The sequence below is a fragment of the Amphiura filiformis genome, chromosome 17 (genome assembly GCF_039555335.1).
Source record: "Amphiura filiformis chromosome 17, Afil_fr2py, whole genome shotgun sequence".
Classification (NCBI taxonomy): domain Eukaryota; kingdom Metazoa; phylum Echinodermata; class Ophiuroidea; order Amphilepidida; family Amphiuridae; genus Amphiura; species Amphiura filiformis.
In genome coordinates, this window is record NC_092644.1 from 30,746,518 (window position 1) to 30,767,813 (window position 21,296).

At 38.7% G+C, this 21,296-nt stretch overlaps 1 protein-coding gene across 1 annotated transcript; it reads right to left on the minus strand.

The window, feature by feature from the left end:
* Positions 1-3: 3 nt before the first annotated feature.
* Positions 4-13,460, minus strand: LOC140137132 (kelch-like protein 26). Its single transcript, XM_072158788.1, has 3 exons — positions 13,415-13,460; positions 355-984; positions 4-42 (listed from the first exon to the last, which is right to left on the minus strand). The coding sequence occupies exons 2-3, from the start codon at positions 973-975 to the stop codon at positions 4-6; spliced, it is 660 nt and encodes a 219-aa protein (XP_072014889.1). The 5' UTR covers positions 976-984; positions 13,415-13,460.
* Positions 13,461-21,296: the final 7,836 nt, after the last annotated feature.

Here is a 21,296-nt window from a genome sequence, read left to right on the forward strand (position 1 = left end):
TTCCTAATTGAACTGCAGCCAAGCTATGACTGCTTGGAGTATCTGGAATGATAAACAAATGGACAAATATCAGTGGGATCTGTCAAATTTTCCTGAAGATTTTGTAAGCTGTAGAAATTGTGAAAAATAAAGCGCACACTGAGGAATATGCTACAGCAGGAGTTAAGGGGTAACACCTCCCCCCTTGAAATACTGTGCTTTTCAGAAGACTGGTGGGTTGGTGTTCAGGTGGGTATATTGGATGGGTGGAGAGATAGGTAGGTATAGGTCGGTAGGTAGATAGGTTGAATACAATGCTAATATTTCCCAGTAAATTGCCAATCATAGTTTTAATCAATTAGTTAGTCTACTCACCTGTTTCTCTGTTGTTGTATCTGTTTCTATCTCCTCATCCCCCAAACATTCCAGCAGAAAATCCACACTGGAATGTTCCAGAAAACTCTGTGACTCGGCGCATTTGTTGAAGCTACGCACTAGATGGCGTCGGAAAGACTCCGATAACTCTGCAAGACTTCCGTGATTGCTCGCAACTGACCAGATCTCAAAGCAGTCATCGATGGTGATACTGTCTTTAACTTCACTCAGATAATTAGCACAGACTTCTACAGCCTGTGAGAAATGCATATAGCAAGCCATGTTTAGGACACCTGCTACTGTGGTGGGAGACAGAGTGAAGTAGCCGGTGTATGCAAACTCTAACAGTTGAGAGAAACTTCCTCCAGTTCCTGGAACAGTCACTTCATTGCTGGTGCTTTCTTGAAACCCTGATGTGAACATGCTCTGGAAATATTCACTTGCGCAACTCAAAATGGCTTTGTGTGCAGGAAATCGCTGGTTGTCAACGATGACTGTGACATCACAAAGACAGGCCTGTTGTCTGAGCTGGTTTAGTGATGATGACAAATGGGAAAGATATGAGGGGTCTCCTAAATGTCCTGGGGTTGTGGTTTCTGTAGCCATATTAGCTGTGGCCATCTTGAAGGCCTGAAAAGAGAACAAAAAAAACAATCCACATAAGTTCAATCAACTTTACACCAAGGGTCAAAATAAATGCAATCGAGCCAATGAATCCTAAAATGGCTCCTGGTTTCTGCCAACCAACCTGAACCAGGAAATATTTTTTTGGCCAAAATACTGGCTACTGGCTGTTGAACTCCATGATATGCACCATTTTGATATTATGATAAAAAAAATCAGGGTTCTGTTTTGGGTTAGGATTAGGGAGCATTATGAGCTTCATTCGAATCTGGCACTTTTGGACCAAGCCATATGCAGTCATTACATATACGTTTACCAAATGCTTTCAGTTTAAAACACTTAGACAGTCAAAACAAATCAATTGGATTTTTAGAGCAGCAGCTGGTACCCTTTTGAAATTAGCAGCTCAACTGGGTGTTGTACCTTCTCCATGCTGTGGACCAATGTGGACTGGCCACACCTGGAACAGACCAAGTGGGTTATGCCAAACATCTTTTGTACATGTAAAATAAAAATCACATTATTGGTTCTTTACCACCAAGGGTGGAAAAAAACAGATTACATAATCTTGTTTCAGTCCATACTAACTGCCTCCTATATCATAATCTCAATACCAGGCTACACTCATTGTCCTGAAGCATATATAGCCCATCACCATACAGTCTATACCGGTACCCAGGAAATAGGAAATAGGAAATGGTACAAACCAAAATGGGGGTTTCTCTGTAATTTGAGGTCAGAATTTGAGCTATTGGTGTTGAATGGAGGCTATATAGCTATGCCATTGGATATTAGACCCTCTTCTTTTAAAAATAATGATTGCTACTTTAAAAGTGAGTCCTGTTATTAGCTTAAAATGAGTGCTGGTCCTGATTAAATTCAGTTTAATGCCTGTTTTAATGTGAGTAACGTTTTAATATTTCAAAAGCAATTAGATAACTATGGATCATTTTCTGCAAGAAAAGTTTTAAAACATTATAGGACCTAGGGTAAAACCCATGGGAATGCTACAAAATATTACTAATGTGTTGGTACGAATTCATCAACTGTCGCAATATTGTCAGAATATAATGACAAGCATGATGTTAATTATAATTGAAGACCATATTAAAAAGTTTGCGTCTGACGTCAGGGCAAAGGTGCAACGTGATTGGTTGCTGACCTGCCCAGTACAGCATTTTGGTCTGGTTGACAGGACGTCATCCCGGGGACGTCATATGCAAACTAGTCGTTTTAAATCGGTCTTAAATTATAGGCCGACAATGTAAATATCTCTCAACCAAATATTCAAGAGAAAACAAAATGAAAACAATGAGTTTGGCAAACTTAAAAAATTGATATCGTCACACACATACATGTTAACAGCAAAGTAATAAAAATTACTTCAATATATGCCAGAAATACAAGTTTATTTCAGAATGAGCAAAATTCAAATAATAATTATGTACAATGTAAATAAAAAGATAGCAGCTAGGGACCATGGAAAAGAAATCAGCCAAAATTTCCCCGGGAAAATTTCATAATCTTAATTTGGCTGTGTGTATATAGTCTTTATACTTATCTGTGGTGCCAAAGCTTTCAACGTCACTTTGTGTTCTTTCAATATGGTCTTGCATGTGTAGCCTTTTATTAGCCACTGATTGATAGGTTAAATATTGATGCGCTCCTGTGTTTAAACTTGATGCTGTGCTCTAAACATGCTTTAAACAGATTAATTGAGTAGAGCAAAGTACACTGATCAATATACCTTTTGTTTGGAGTCAATCGGACACACGGTTTTCAAAATATATCAATTTATATTTTCTTTGTATCTTATTGTTTTTATCAATAATCAATCAAGTTAATGAGCTAAAATGACTGGAGAAGCTCATTTACATATAATTTTTACCAATATTTTGCTAAAAATCCATGCATAAATGTTCAGGGTACTTTTATTTTGCATAATTTTGCCCTGAAACTTGGTCAAAGTGTTTCTAATATGTTCTAATGTATTGTATAGTGAAGCCGCATATTTGCATAATTAATTAGCATTTATGCAAATTAGCTCATTAGTTATGCAAATATGCAAATTAGAGGGCAGCTTCACTATATAATACATTAGAACATATTAGAAACACTTTGACCAAGTTTCAGGGCTAAAGTATGCAAAATAAATAAAAGTACCCTGAACATTTATGCATTGATTTTTAGCAAAATATTGGCAAAATTACATATTAATGAGCCTTTCCAGTCCTTTTAGCTCATGAACTATATTGATTATTGACAAAAACAATAGGATACAAAGAAAATATAAATTGATGTATTTTGGAAACCGTATGTCCGATTTACTCCAAACAAAAAGCATATTGATCAGTGTACTTTACCCTACTCAATTAATCTGTTTAAAACAAGCTCAAAGCATTTTCTAATTTCTAGAAAATGCATCAAATACCACCTTAAAAGGTCTTATTGCATATTGTTGACATTTAAACGGCTTCTCATTTGTGTGGGTGTATCCATGTCTTTTAAGATGACTATTCCGTGCAAGGCTTTTCTAATGTGTGAGTCCTCAAATGTCCTTTTTTGAAGCCTTTATTACTGAATTGACATAGGAAATTAAGGCCTAGCTCCTCTTTTCACTGTGAATTTGTTGATGTCTATTTAAATGACAAACGGTTTTAAAGCCTTTATTGCATATTCTGCATGGCATACATGCTCAGTTAAGATTGTGTTTTCATACTCTCTTTGCATAATTTACATTTGTATGTTTTCTCTTTGGTGTGTTACTTGATGCCGTTTCAGGTCAACTTTCCTGTTGCACATTTGACAATTAAATGGCCTTTCATCATTTATGTTGCTGTATTTATGTCCTTTAAGGGTACTACTCTGTGCAAAGCTTTTATTGCATATTAGACATCTGTAAGGCTTCTCCAATGTGTGAGTCCTCATATGTAAATTCAAATGACGGTTAAGTTTGAAGCCTCCACCACAGAAGTGGCATACGAAAGGCCTCTCTTCACAGTGAACTACCTCATGAATTTTTAAATTATATGCAGTGGCAAATCCCTTTTTGCATGTACTGCATTAATGGCATACGTGTTCCGTTTAGTTTGTGTGTTTTTATGCTATCTGAATCAGCACAGATTTTATTGCAACTATATATGTTCTTTGAGGGTTCTATTCTTTTGAGGTACTATTATTTTTAAAGCTTTTATTGCATATAAGGCATCTGTAAGGCTTCTCCTATGTGTGAATTTTCATATGTCCTTTCAAGTGACTTTTACGTTTGAAGCCTTTATTCATGTATGTACGTCATCCACCAGTGGAGCTCCTGCGCCCCTCCACAGAACTTCCGGTAGTGGATGTTCTGCGCTCGGGGGCGCAGAACATCCACTGTCGAAGTTGATGCGCCCGGGCACCGCGCAGTCCCCCATGCATGTATGTCAATTCTGTAATAAAGCCTTTATTACAGAATTGACATACATGCATGAGGCCTCTTTTCTCTGTGAAGTTTTTGATGCCTACTAAATTCATAAATGGTGTTAAAGCCTTTTTCGCATACATTGCAATGATATGGCAAATATTCTTGACAACTGTAAGGCTTCTTCAATGTGTAAGGTTTCTCTAATTTCTGATTTGTTGCCTTGTGCATTGGGTTCTCCTGTGTTTGCAGTTGCAATGACTGTGTTACATCACTTGAACAGATTGATTCCTTGATATAAATATGTTCACATATTGTTTGATGCTTTTTCATGTCACATTTCAAGCCCTTGTTACATATTTGGCATCTAAATGGTTTCTTGTGTGTGTGGCAGGTATATTCATGTCTTTTAAGAGTGCTATTCCTTGCAAAGCTTTTATTGCATATAAGGCATCTGTAAGGCTTCTCCGATGTGTGAGTCCTCAAATGTTCTTTCAACTTACTGTTAAATTTGAAGCCTTTATTACAGAATTGACATACATGCACGAAATGCCTTTTTTCACTATGAATTACTTGATGTCTATTAACATTATGAATGGGTTTATGCCGTTTCATGTTATTTTCCAATTTAAAGCTCTTGTTGCATATTTGACATTTAAACGGCTTCCCGTGTGTGTGGGTATATTCATGTGCTTTAAGAGTGCTACTCTGTGCAAAGCTTTTATTGCATATTTGACATCTGTAAGGCTTCTCCAATGTGTGAGTCCTCAAATGTTCTTTTAAGTTACTGTTATGTTTGAAGCCTTTATTACAGAATTGGCATACGTAAGGCCTCTTTTCACTGTGAACTTTTTGATGCCTATTAAATTCAGAAATGAATTTAAAGCCTTTTTTGCATATACTGCAATGATATGGTGAACATTCTCGGCTAAGTTTGTGTGTTTCCATGCTCTGTAACTCTGTAAAAAGTTGATTGCATAATTCACATTGGTAATGTTTCTCTTTGTTGTGAATCTTTAAATGTTGCTTCAAATTGACTGCTCGCGTGCAGCCTTTATTACAATACTGACACATGTAAGGCTTCTCTGTGGTTCTGGTGCTTTCAACATCACATAGGTGTTCTTTCAATGTGGCCTTGTGCGTGTAGCCTTTACCACTGGTTTGAAAACTGTAAGACTTCTCCTGAATCTCCTCCTCAATATCGCTCCATTGATGCAAATTCTTGTAAAGCTTCTCTTCAGAAGTAGAGTTCCATTGGTGTGATTTCTTGCCATACCAATATGGTATAATCCTCATCTGGTGGCGACGGAGATGAATCATGTATCTTTGAGTATCATAGAATTGTCTTCTGCAATATTTACAGATGTGTGGCTTCAGGTAGTAGTGCAAGTTTTGTGGAATTCTGCAAGTCATGTTCTGAAAATGGGGAAAATTTGATATTCAAAGTGGTAACTTTTGCTAGTGTAATTTTTAGTACTGTTCTGATTTTTTGAACTACTTCACATGCATGCTTTAAAGGTCCGTAACCCGATTGACAGCATCATCCCCCCGATTTTTTTCATTGTTGATGAGGTTTTGGTATCACATAATAGATACTATTTTTCTCATTACTATCCTGCAATTTGACGCTCCAAGTCAATGTATTTCCGGAGAAATCATGGAACGCAGTGGTTTTTATAGGCTACCATTTTGTAAATAATAAAATTACTTGGATTTCTGGGCAGGTAATTAATTGCGAATCATCAGTCTCCTCAACAGCTACTTTGGTTTCGCGTCATATACATTCTGTGAAAAAAGCAAACGACACTAAGTGCTGAGGAGATGGTGCGCCGTATATAATTACAAAAATTCCTCAACGCTCTCAGTGGGCCAAATAGATCAATTGGTTAGCGCATCATTCTTTTACCCGAGAGGTACCCGGTTCAAAACCTGGTATCGGAAGGTTTTTTTTTTCCTCTCCATTTTTAACCCAAACTTTTTTATATTCATTTGAAATGTACATATTGCAAGGGGAAATATATTTTGTTTCCTTTTTTTCTGAAACAGTACGAAAAAAAACCCAAATATTTTCCGTTCAATACGGGCGGGCATTGTACAGCATGTCAGCATTAAATCATACTGAACGGGAATTGTTATTGTTGCTTGCCTGCCCAGAATGCAATTCACGTATACCAAGGTATTGGATTGCAAATTTGGCTATTTATTCACATTTACGCTGAAAATGCTCTCGCTTTTTCACAAAGCAGCATAAAGGGGAGATATTTGATATTATTATGTAATTTTAAAGACAATCCATACCCTGTCTGGGACAACCTCCTGACCCCCGGAATCAAGGGGGCGGCACAACATCTTCAAGACACATGACCAATGCGTATTAATGTGAGTGTAACCTCAAGCCTGATCCCTGACCCACGGCGGTGACCTCGTTATTCAAGTCTTAGTAATTTGGAATAGTATTCTTGGCCGCAATTTTGATTGAAATTTGTGCATTGCAAATTTATTGAATATTATGTAATCTTAATTTTTTCACAATATCATCAAAACGTAATTTCAAAAATATCTACCTACAAAAAAAATATTTATCTATGGAAACTCTTACCATAATATTATTAACTTGCAACAAGTAACTTATTTTGCATCAAAGGATTAATTCTTCCTATTCAAATACATTGGAAGACCACCCGCTGTGCTCGGGGTCACATTCCATATTGCTAATATGTCTGCGCCCATGGGTGTCACGTGTCTAGAAAATTTTCCCGTGAAAATTTACCTATTAATTTTGACTGACAAGACAAACAGACATACAGAAAGGGGAAGGGAAGCAGCCAAAAGCTATTTTTGGAGCACTTTGACTGATGCCTTTAAGGCAGGCAAGATTGAACAAGAGACAACATGTTCAGGTAAGTCAGGAGTCAAACTGGACCTCAAGAGAGGGGATGTTAGTTTGGCAAAGGAGACTGTCATGATCCAAGTCCGAGGATTGCAATATAACCCAGCAGGCAAACCTCTGAACGAACTCCAGGTGACTTGATAGGGTTTTGGTTGAGTGGGTGCCAGGCAGAGCTGCTATATTCAATAAATTGATGTACCAGGAAAATGTACAGAGTACAAAAAAGGTTTTGTGGAGCAAGGCATTAGCCAGTGGGGTGTCTTAAGGGTGTCCAAAATGGTCAAAAATACCTAATTCTACAAATTCAGGGTGTCCACTTCCTATTCACTCCATTATAAAAATAGAAAAGGGAGTTACTAAAAAACCATCATCTTGAACATGTTGAAAATCATATATCCTGATTGTTGCTTATTGGTTTGTACAGAGTAGTGTCATCAGTATAAAACTAATTTGCTACCTGCAGAGAAAGGGATTAGAGATATGTTGTTGATAAAAAGCAAGAGGAACACCCATGGAAGGTAACAAGCTGCATCTGTCTGTAAGGTAGGAAATAATAACCGTGACAGCAGTTGACCAGATATACCAAAAGCACTTAAGTTTTTGCAGCAAGAGTCTGTGTGGCACTTTATGGCAGACTTTCTTTGCCAGATCAAAAGAGGCAACCATCTTTGCAGGCTTTGATGGCATTGTGCTAGTCTAAGGTGGCTGTAAGGATGGCTTCTGTTGTAGATGAATTCGAATTGAATCTTGCATGTGGGAGAGATGCTTATGAATAACCTTTTCTGAAATCTTAGCAATGATGGGTTGGAGAGAGATGGGACAGTATTTTGTAAAGGATGCTTTGTCCCCAGATTTGAGAATAGGAATGACACAACATAATTTCCAAGCTGATGGGACCTTTCCAGAAGACGAGGAAAGTACCTTAAGCATGCCACCAGATATACCAGCAGCAGATGAAGAGTTCCAGAGAAAAATGACTTCCTCAACAGAACAAAATACCGGAAAGATTACACGGAGGATGGTAAATACTGAATGGAGTTTCAGAAAGTAAGCAACAAAGAATGCTAAGCACCCTGGTGCTGGTATATGTCTTTAAATATGATAAGAACCACTCAAGTTCTAGGCCATGCATTCCTACACTCAATTTGCATTGTAAAAAAGTATAAAAAATATTCCTCATTTTGAAAATTCAGGAACATCATTTGGTATTTTTTTTACTTGGCCTTTATGATGCTAGATAATTTAAACAGTCTTAATTACAATCAACCCCAATTCATTCATTCATTTCATTTCATTCGGCTGCCAAGCAGGCGACTACAAAGTTTCTCTATGAACTACGATCTGAAGCCAAAGTGGCAATGGCATCTGGCAGTAGAAAGTTGTCCAACAGTTTTTGCACATAAGACAAGTAGGATGTTCTTTGCCTTCCAGGTCTTCTTTTACCATGTAATGGGGTGTCGAGAGCATATCTTCTGCATGGTTCATCTTCCTGCATTCTCAGGATACGTCCCAGGAATCGTAGTTGTCGTGATCTGATCGAGTTGATAAAAGGCACAGTGTTGGTGATGGTATAGACCCTTTCATTACTAACATGGTCAACCCCAATACCGAGCCCCAATAGAAGGTATGATCATAAAAATATCCCAGCAGAGAGTCTCAGACAATAAATGACAAAATAATCCATGAAAATGTTTTGGACGGCATCCTTCACATAGTAGAGACCATTCCATTTAGATTTAAAGATTTAGCTAGTTAAAATATCTTAAATATGACATTTTTGGGTTAAAAATGACAAAAGTCCTACATGTATAATAGCGTAACCGTTGCCATGGACATTTAAGCGCCAATCTGGCTTGAAATGTGTGTGTGGGGAATTCGGCCTGAATTGTCAAAACTGGCTAAAAAGAACAAAAGTGTGGTCATTTTGCCGAAAGGTGGGGGACACATCCCCTCCCCCTCCTGGGCTTCACGCCCATGGCCATGGGAATGGAATAGAACCCCAACTTCACAGAAATGATTCTCCAGACTTTCCTGAACATAATTTCGTTTGTCCAGTTGAATCATCTATCCAACGAAACCGTTAAATAGCACTTTTGGCTGCACAGCTTCTTGCTGTACAGGGTTGTAACTTTGTAAACAGGTAACTTTGCTGTCAGGCACCTGCCCGCCTGGCGTGGAAATTGAGGATAATAAACTTGTAATATCACAACCCTGAGTTGAGCTGCTCCAGAGCTCCCAGCTAGCTCTGGAATTTGTCAGATTTTAAGTTATATTTTTGTGTAAATTGTGCTTTTTAAATAATAGTACTACATGTATGACTCAGGCAAATGTCGGGCTGGCAACATTTCTGTCAGGCTGGCAACTGTTAGAGTACACCCCCTGTATGTAGTGGCATAGTGAGGGGGCGAAAGGCGGGCAAGTGCCTTGGGCGCCACCTTGATGGTGGGAAAAAAAATAAAAGGTGGCGACCAAAAATGAAACTCAACATAAAAATCAAATACATAATTGTTGGCATGAATGTTGTGTTTTTGTTGTTGATGTTGTTGTATGTTACATTGGTGCCGGTCGGGTGTTGGCAAAGGGGGGAGGTGGACTCTGACACAAAGGGGACACTTTACTGTTGCACTCAATGGGAGAAATTGCAAAATATGTCATAAAATAAATACCTCTTGGTGAAACAATTCAAAGAGTTTGAGACTGTTGCATTCAAAATCTAGTCAGATTCGCTAAAGCATGACACTGTGTAAAGCTATGGAAGTTCAGAAGTATACACAGCTGATCACGACGGGCAGTCACATCAAAATGCACTTCAACAACATTTTGGACTGTCCAAAATTCGTCGGGTGCATTACATAGTGACGTATGTTGATTTTTGTCATTTTTATGAAAATTGGCCAATGTATTTTAAATAGTGAGTAGTATAATATTACCAAGATTTGAAGCTCAAGTTTGCATAATTAATTAGTTAATTAATTATGCAAATGACGGATGTTGATATATTACATTACCCGACGTTTTACATAGTGGCGTATCTAAACATCCGTCACTATGTAAAACGCCATTTACTCGGAAAAACAACTAAATTGTATGGCGTATCTGTCACATCTGTCACTATGTAAAAACATTATTTTTCAATTTGAACGTACGTAATTCAATATTGTTCATTGAAACCTACATGATTTCTTGACGGATGTTGATAACTGGGTATAAAACTTTTACGTAGAGCAGATATTCAATGGATCATTATTTTAGTAAAAAATCACTTTTAATAAATTTTTAATGGTTCAAGTTGATTCGACAATTATTTAGAGACATTATTTCAAAACTTTACAATATAAAAGCGATGATTAAGTAATAAAAAATGAAAATATGATCCTTTTTAATGAGTAGGTTATTGAAAGATGATCAAAATATGTTCAGAGGCGTTTAGAGGCGGCTCCAAATTTACAGATAATACAGTGTAAATTGGTAAAAACTGAATACAATCATTGGCATTTTGTAAAAAGAAGCTACAGCTTGTGTGATTAGCTATATCATGAGAGTGAGTACTAGTACGGATGTCCATAGATCAACACGAGAGACCAGATTAGCGTGCGCGATATTGGCGCAAGACATAGTGACGGATGGATGTGTGACGGATGTTAGGGTGCAACGTTTTCACGTTTTTACATACTGACGTATAACTTTGTAATCATTTTACTGATTTAATAGCGAATAATTCTTCATGTGATGGATGTTTCAAGATACTTTAGATACTAGTTTTTTAAAATACAGCAACTTTTGGAGGGTTTTACTTGACAGTGTTCTGCTATGGTTGATCACAAATCGGCGTACCCTTTGATCGCGTCTAACTCAAAAACTTTTTTTCTGGCAAAGTTTAACATCCGTCACTATGTAATACACCCGACGAATTGGGTCATTTATGGAGTAACGATTTCTCCGTACCGAAGGCTAAGTATGTATGTGAATGCACATTAAACACAGTATACAAACGCATACACAGCACTTGTTGGAACTCCCGGTCGGAGCCGGGGGTTTCAATTTTGGAACTGGACCTGCGCATACCGTTAAGTCAATAAGTGTGTATTTCCCATATATACAAACAAAATGGCGTGAGCCAGTCCGTAGGTAGACATGATCACATTTTGAACATGTGAGGGCGGGCTTCATTAAGCTTACTTGTGCACCAAGATCCTGTCTTAACTGTGTAATCCAATAGGAAAATGAAGAAAATTTGGATTTTGACCCTCAAAGCTCCAACCTAGCATGATTTTTAGAAAATATGCATTTGAATAATATTTGATACTATCAAGTAATGAAAGCCACATCTATACTAATAAAATCGTAAGCTCTGTCTGTCCGTCTGTCCGGCTATGCGTTTCGCCGCGCTTCGACGCATCGTTCCGATATTTTGGATATAGATAGGTATCGGGCATTCCACGTTTATGGGGTTGTTTTAAAGGTCATCGGAGGTCAAGGTCAAAGGTCAAAATTTCAACTTTGTCCGATCGGGCCCAAACTTGGTAGGTGGAATCCTTGATACAAAGGCGAGTATATGCCCCGAAATAAAATTGAGGTCAACCGAGGTCAAAGGTCCATACGGAGGGGTCAAATTTCAAACTTTGTCCGATCGGGCTCAAACTTGGTGGGTGGAATCCTTGATACAAGGGGAATATATGCCCGAAATAAAATTGAGGTCAACCGAGGTCAAAGGTCATTACGGAGGGGTCAAATTTCAAACTTTGTCCGATCGGGCTCAAACTTGGTGGGTGGAATCCTTCATACGAGGGGAATATATGCCCAAAATGAAATTGAGGTCAACCGAGGTCAAAGGTCATTATGGAGGGGTTAAATTTCAAACTTTTTCCGATCGGGCTCAAAGTTGGTGGGTGGAATCCTTGCTACGAGGGGAATATATGCGCAAAATACCATTGAGGTCAACCGAGGTCAAAGGTCATTGCGGAGGGGGTCACATTTCAAACTTTGTGCGATCGGGCACAGACTTGGTGGGTGGAGTCCTTGCTACGAGGGCTTAAACATGGTATAACAAATTCTCAATATGACAGGAACAGGAAGATTTCACCACTCCCTGTGAGGACTGCAATGTCTTCTCAGCATTCATAGCTTCTAAATTTCAAACGGATGTATCAAATAAAACTGAGGTCATCAAAGGTCAAAGGGGATCAAGCCAAGGTCATCTAGGGTCAGAGGTCATATGGGGTCATTGGGGGGTCAAACAGCATCATTATCTGATGCTGGTGGTGCTCTCACGTACAGCTACAGTGCCCTCACAGCCGCAGGTACTCTAGTTTCATGAAACATTTGCGAAAGTTTTGTAAAATGGCCCTTTGTGCTTAAAAATTTAGCCATAAAATGCATACACACATGTTATGTCATAGGAAGCCATTGATAATGCTGGGACACACAATTTGGCCCATTTTGGGACATTCAGGCGAGCAAACTTTTCCTCATAACATTGCCAATTATAGGCCTACATACATGATTGACCCCTCATTTTTTAAGTTAAATGATTCTCTTTTTAATGAAAGCAATTAGGTGAATTTATTAAATTTCAAAATTTTATGAACATGCCTACCGTATAATGTAGGTACGGCGTATTGTATCGTAGGACTGATGAGTGAGTCTCATGAGACTATACGCGCGCATGCACCTTTAGGGTTAGTCCGAGGTGCTCTGACGATAACACTCCAATCGCCATGTAATCTACGTTTTTAACAGTAGGCCAGTGGGACAACGAAACCGCTACGTGAACGAGCTACTTTCAGGACTTTTTTAGGGTACGGTACCTATTTTAGCAAAAGGGTTTTAAAGTCCTTGTTTAATATGGTGCTTTTCAATAATTGATTATCGCGGATGGTGTACAGGCCACAATGGGAGTGAACACCCCCCGGGGTATCAATGATATCATTGGATGCGCATGAGAGGATCACTTTTTTTAAGCTTACCTTACCATTGACATTGTATAATTTTTTTTTTGCAATCATGGCATCGTGTCAGTGACACATGACAAGTATAACTTGAATTTACACGTTCATGTTCAGGTTGTGCGAGTGTACATTAGGAAGTTAATGCACAGAAACGGAAAGACGAAGAAAAAGAATGCAAAACCCGGGGCAAAACCTTACCTCTTTACGGCAGAAAATTAGAAATTGCGAATGTGACAAAATATTGACAAATTTGAAGAGAGCCCGTGACCCGCGTTCCGGGCGCACACCACCAATTCAGCGTCCATTTGAAATACACGTAAAACACGCCTTTTCTTTGCGAGATTTTAGTTTTTGGCAACAAATTGACTATAAAACTGCTACTATCTTATACATGTTTCAATGTACCGAGAACACTGGTATTCCACCAGTTAAGTCTGAAGGAAAGATATGCACCACAGATTCTGAAAAAGCAGACGCACTCAACACCCAATTCCAGTCTGTTTTCAATACAGAGGACCTCAACAACATTCCTTGCAAAAATGCATCTCCATACCCAGTTATTGGCAACCTGACCATTGGTACGGAGGGAGTAGCCAAGCAGCTCACCAATCTAAATCCAAATATTAAAGGCCTGCGGACCAGATGAGGTTCCGGCAAGATTGCTTAAGACAGTTGCTTTCGAGATTGCCCCCCGGGGGGGGGGGTTCTTCCTGGTTGAAGGTATACGGGGATGTGCCACGGTTTTGGGGTACCTTTTCAGCGATTTTGGTATATCGATGGGTGGGTTTTCAGTGGATACCAATGCGCCCAATTGGGCGCATTTGGGCAAAAATGCCATTAAAGCACCCAATTATGGCAAATTTGGGTGCTTTTTGGGTGCTTTTTCTTGAAAATTGGTATACTGATGGGTAGCAAAAACAGCAAAAAGTAGGTATAGAGAAAGTCAGCATCCGAAAGTCTGCGTGGCACACCCCCGTACAAAATTTTTCGAAGAACCCCCCCCGGGGATTGCCCCTGCTATGCAGTTCCTGTTTCAACAATCCTACAACTTGGGCACCATGCCTGAAGATTGGAGTAGTGCACTTGTCACAGCGCTGTACAAAAAAGGACCAAAGAGTGACCCCGGGAATTATAGACCCATCTCTCTTAGGCCTACATGTCTTTCGTGCAAGATCATGGAACACGTAGTCCTTAGTCACATTGCCAAACACTTATCCATTAACAAGATCCTATTGGACAATCAACACGGTTTGGGGAAAATTGTCAACTGTCACCCAACTTATTTGTTCCACTCATGATTGGGCATCCACTTTAAACCATCGTGGACAGACTGATTTAATATTGCTTGACTTTAGTAAAGCATTTGACAAAGTGCCCCACCGTAGATTGGCAGTGAAGTTAGAGCACTACGGCATTTCTGGTCCAACATTGAGATATGGGTTCAAGCATTCCTCAACGACAGAAAACAAGCTGTATCTGTGAACGGGAGCCACTCTACCTGGAAGGAGGTTACATCAGGAGTGCCGCAGGGGTCGGGTCCTTGGACCGGCGCTCTTTCTGCTTTACATCAACGATATTAGTCTTGTCTTGTCTTGTCTTTAGTACTGCCCAACACCCACTTCAACAGCGGGTCAACCAGCTCAAATCGCAAATTCGTCTTTTCGCTGATGATAGCATTATCTACAGGGAGATATCCAGCTCATCTGACCATGAAATCCTTCAAGAAGATCTCAACATCCTCGCTACCTGGGCTGAAACTTGGCTTATGTGCTTCAACGTAGGTAAATGTGCTGCTATGTCCATCACCTTGAAGAAGAAACCCAGTCTTTATGAATACAACATCCAGGGTGAAGTTCTTCACAGAGCCAAAGAGCACGACTACTTGGGAGTCACTATTTCAGACGATCTTTCATGGACTACCCACTGCAAGAAGACTGCAGCCAAGGCTAGCCGTACACTGGGTATGCTTAGGAGAACTCTGTCACCTTGTAGTACACGGCCGTTCGCCGCCTATGCGTGATGTCTACTTTTATCTAGAGCGCCCTCAGTTTTGACTTAAGGAGTCTTATTTGGTTTAAGTGGTGTTGGGCGATACAAAGAATTATAATTTAAAACTACCGATACCAATTAGCACACAAAAGTATAGCGGTACTGTTGATTCAAAATTCCCATACCGCCCAACCCTACATAGTTACCGAATGTAATCGGTCGCCGATAATGGCGACGAAATGTCCTTTCGAAGTTGAAAATAGCCCATTTTGATCACTAGAATAGACCCACAAAAACACTCCCAATTATATTTTATTAATTTTTTCAAGTAAACCAGAAGCTTTAGATAAAAATGCTATCCAAGAGTTACCGTTCACACTCCTTAGATGCTTGATATTAGACAACTTCTGTCCGTACACCATCGCTAAATTCACTGCACAAAATGCGAATCATACCGTACGGTATAGCGTATTTTAGTCAGAATATTGGAACATAAAAACAGTTAATAATCATACTCGCTTTATTTACAAGTAAAACAGATGCTAATGATAATAATTTGTGCGAGCATAACAGTGTCACAGTCCATATACTTTGCAGAAATGATATGACATGTACTGATAATACACGCACTATACTACTGTACTACAGTATAGGTATCCTAGGTGAATTCAAATTTGCCATCAAATTGCATCGTTTTATATATCAAATTAAAGCCCTTGAGTAAACTAAGCCAAAACTGAAAACCTTTTTTTTCATAGCACTTTCCGTAGCAAAGTTACATCTTGTCAAAGATTGACTTTCATCAAAAAGATTCAGCTAGCAAAATTCCCCAAAACGGCATTTCGGGGGTGTTTCTAGATCTTAGTCTCATGGCGATGGCAGCTTTTTTTAATGGAACTGCTATCAAAATCCCTCTAAAATTCCATGTGCGACTTGATTATCACCATAAAAAATCATATATTTGGGTCAAGTGAAGTATAGAAAACATATTTATGTAGGTTTCCTTCACCCACCTATTCTCGAAAAAAATTCAAATTTCTATGTAAATATGCATTGTGTTGGGGCCCCGGTCTCGGCGAATTCGCTGACTAGTAAATGTGTTAACTAAGGTTTGCCTAGGTTACTCACACGAACCAAATTAATGCTTCGTAAGGGTTTGACAACAAAATTGCAACTCACAATGATTTCAGTCGGCGCGCACACACTACATGTTATACTTTTGGGTTTCTATGTAGAGTTTACATGTACATGTACTGTAGTACAGTAGTATAGTGCGTGTATTATCAGTACATGTACATGTAAACTCTACATAGAAACCCAAAAGTATAACATGTAGTGTGTGTGCGCCGACTGAAATCATTGTGAGTTGCAATTTTGTTGTCAAACCTCATTAAGCATTAATTTAAAATGTGAGATACGTAACGATACGCTATGACTTTTCGCTTGTTTTTACCAATCTCGATAAATTCTCCATTTTTTATATTTTGTCCTTCCGTAGTTCTTTACGATGCCGAAATAGTGTATCGGTATGTTCTGATATCATCGTCGCACTCTTCCGAAGAACCAATTTGGTCCGATTTACAAATGTAACGCTACGCGATGAGTTTTAGCTTGTTTCAACCAGCTACGTAACTAAATGCTCTACGGGCCAAAATTTCCGATAAAATTCTACATTACATAATTATTATAATTTTATGTACCGGGTTCCGTAGCAATTTACGGGTTCCGTAGCAATTCACGGGTTCCGTAGCAATTTACGGGTTCCGTAGCAATTTACGCGTTCGTAGCAATTTCACGCGTTCGTAGCAATTTACGGGTTCCGTAGCAATTTACGGGTTCCGTAGCAATTTACGGGTTCCGTAGCAATTTCACGGGTTCCGTAGCAATTCACGCGTTCCGTAGCAATTTACGCGTTCCGTAGCAATTTACGCGTTCCGTAGCAATTTCCGCGTTCCGTAGCAATTTACGGGTTCCGTAGCAATTTACGGGTTCCGTAGCAATTTACGGGTTCCGTAGCAATTTACGGGTTCCGTAGCAATTTACGCGTTCCGTAGCAATTTACGCGTTCCGTAGCAATTTACGCGTTCCGTAGCAATTTACGGGTTCCGTAGCAATTTACGCGTTCCGTAGCAAATTACGCGCCCGTAGCAATTTACGCGTTCCGTAGCAATTTCACGGGTTCCGTAGCAATTTACGGGTTCCGTAGCAATTTACGGGTTCCGTAGCAATTTACGGGTTCCGTAGCAATTTACGGGTTCCGTAGCAATTTACGGCGTTCCGTAGCAATTTACGGGTTCCGTAGCAATTTACGGGTTCCGTAGCAATTTCACGGGTTCCGTAGCAATTTACGCGTTCGTAGCAATTTACGGGTTCCGTAGCAATTTACGGGTTCCGTAGCAATTTACGGGTTCCGTAGCAATTTACGGGTTCCGTAGCAATTTACGGGTTCCGTAGCAATTTACGGGTTCCGTAGCAATTTACGGGTTCCGTAGCAATTTACGGGTTCGTAGCAATTTACAGGTTCCGTAGCAATTGACGCGTTCCGTAGCAATTTAATGGTTCCGTAGCAATTTACGGGTTCCGTAGTAATTTACGGGTTCCGTAGTAATATACGGGTTCTGTACAGTCACAGTTTATGTTTTGGTGAAAAAAAGACAGAATTTTTCCACCCGTCTACATTCGGGCCACTGACCGGGTCTTCAAGAATCGGACTTTCACTTTGGAATAGATTCAATTAAACTTACATTAATTGCTTTAGCTTAGAGACAAAATCATTGTTAAATTGAAGGTATTGGACACTTTTAACTATTATATAACCATGATCTAATGGGATTTTAAGGAAGCTAAAAACTTAACTTTCAGTAAGCTTAAAAACTTAACTTTCAGTAAGCTTAAAAACTTAACTTTCAGTAAGCTTAAAGCGTAATAATTATGTATTACGTGTCCATATCTTCAACGTACTCATCAGTAACGGTGGGCATTCGCTGTGTAGGCGTCTGACACGCCACAAACGTATATACGAGACTAATAGTTTACCCCCTCAGTTTTCGTTGTTTTCGATAAAAGTAGACGTTAAAAACGGCCGTGAGTAAGGAGGTGAAAACAAGAGCATATCTCTCCTTGGTTCGTCCTCAACTAGAGTATGGTAGCGAGGCATGGAATCCCTACACAAAAACAGACATAAATCGTATTGAACAAGTCCAGCGTCAAGCTGCCCGTTTTGTGCACTGTGACTATCGCAGAACTACCAAAGTCACACCGCTTGTTCAAGCCCTGGAATGGGACATTCTTCACCATAGACGCATGTTAAACCAGGCCACAATGTTCTTCAAAATTCAGTTTAACCTAGTCTACATTCAACTACATGCAGCATATCTTCCATTATCAACCACTGCAAGTCGCACCCAACATGGTTTCAATTACCAGCAACCATCCTCCAACGTTGATGTGTACGGGTACTCATACTATCCGAGAGCTGTTCGCATCTGGAACAAGCTACCCATCTCAGCAGTGAGTGTTCCATCAGTTGAGATGTTCAAGTCGGCAGCTCTTCCAGCCATCAGGGAGATGCGAACGCCACCAACCCTAAACAGCCTCTAAGCAACTTGCAGGTATCTAAGTTACTCAAAACCCCGTAACGGACGTTGTAATGGACGCGTCCGTTAGTGCAAAAAGGCCAAACGGCCGTAGGGAAATGGCCTAACGGACGCGGTAATGACCGTGGCGCTATAACGTGTTAGTCTTTTTTTGCAGTCGTTTACAGTTTAGTTATTATTTCATACTAACATTTTTATATTGACTTGGGCCGAAACGAAATTTGACAAGATTGTGTCTGTTTAGTTGAGATACGTCATTTTCTACTTTGCTAGTAACAGAAAAACGATTAGTGGTGCCAACTGCACAGAAAAGACAGGCGTATAAAAAATTATATATCATGATGCACGGTGTTACCCATTTGATGAATTTGCCTATAGTTTAGCTATAATTATTATTATCCCGGCCGTTGCACGTTGATGGGTAACGGGGAATATTTCACCCATTCAATCAGTCTTTAGTATTGCTTGTTTTTTTTTCTTATAGTCGTGCACATTCTTGTTTAGTTTTCTTTCATTCACGTAGGACTACATGTATGCAAAGTTAACGATTACCGTATGATAGGCCTTACCATAATTTTGCCTATTTAATTATTTCATTCATCCATTCTATCAGTCTTACTATTCATTCTTTGCTTTGTTTTTTTTTTTCTCAATTCGTGCACATTTTTGTTTTTCTTTCATCCATATAAACCAGTGAGCTACATGCATAGATAATAATTATTATAATCATGATAATAATTATGTATAGGCCTAGTAGACATAGCTTTCCAAATCTATTTCATACACCTTGATTTAAGATCGGGTTTTAATTTTCTACATTTTCTCTGTTCTTGGACCTTAAACGGGTCAATATAATAGTCATCTTAACCCTATACTACTTGTTTCATATAGGCATTTTTCATTCGTGCTTATTGTTTCTCTCATTATTATCTTCCAGTTTCTGGTGATATCACATTTGTGCCTCATATAAACATGATAAATTAAATTATTAAAAACACTTCTAGTTTTTTCTGAGCTCGTTATTTTGCATATACACGAGCACACATCCATATCTAGGTATATTAACCCAGATTTGGAAGCATATAAAGTAGGTCGGCTTTATGTCGTTTGCATGTTCAGATATAGGCTAGGCCTATACATAATTGGCACTTGTCAAAAATATTTATTACGTGTTTTTTTCATTCGTGCTTTTTGTGTCTCTCATTATTTCCTTCTATAGTTTCTGCTGGTATCACATTTGTGCCTCCCCAAACATGATAAATTAAATTATTGAAAACACTTTTCTGTTAAAGGGCATTTCGTGATCCACAGCCTCATCCCCCACTTTTCCCAAAAAAGAGTTGAGATTTTTACACCACTGGATACCTCTGGCTACATAATGTTTATGTACCAAATATTTCTTGCAGATTAATTCGTTCAGCAAAAATATTTCGTTCTGGTGCACCAGAACGAAATTGCAACACATTGTCTATAGGGTAAATTTGGGTAAATGGAACCCTTAAGCAATAAATCACTTTCTGTGGTCAGGAGGGTATCCATATATGATTTTTGTTTGTTTCAATAAGTAGATAATATGTTTTACAACTTGTTTTAACAGATAAACTCCAATTTTATGGCTTTGTTTCTTGTATCGGTCCAAATACATGCATGGTCATGGTGTTCCAGTTACCCCAACAAATTGGGGTAAATGGAACAGTGGGATGGGTAATTGGAACAAGGGGCATTACTTGCAAGGAGCCTACATTCATAGCTATATTTACATTGAAAAGACATCAGAATATTTTATTTAACATATATTTTGTGACTAAACAAAAGATTAACAAAAATAATTTTATTTTCATGTTTTTTTATAAACATGGTAAAATACCACATAAAAATACACTTTCTCTCGGTACATAACAGAAAAAATGTTTTTCAGATTTTTAAAAAATCAATAGGAGGCCTAATCTACCATGAATTAGTTATTTGTAGTAGGCCTATATAATTTCATAATAATTAAACCAATTAGTAAAACAAATATTAACATGTTATATATATTTGAAGTCAGTCAGCCGTGTTCCATTTACCCCAAGTGGATCTGTTGTGGGGTAAATGGTACACCAAACTAATTAATTAGCTAATTAGCATATTAATTTGCATAATTTCATCATTAAAATCTGCTATTTTATTGTTTAAAACATTTATGTTATTGTAGATAACAAACATATTGCCAATATTGTAAGACAACTCTCAGCACAACATTCAAATATTTAGGAAGCAATACCCTTAAATTAGTAATGTTCACTGAACGTATAGCACCACTTCATGATCAGTGACAACATTTGAGATTTTCTTCCACTCAAATACCGAGTAAACCCACGCTTGGGGTATGAAACGAAATATGAGAAGTATGTAGAATTCAGTAAGAGTACCAACAGAAATGCTAGCAATAGTGGTCGTCCCAGAACAGCTAGAAGCCCAGCTGAATTTCATTTCAAAACATTTTTACCCGTTTG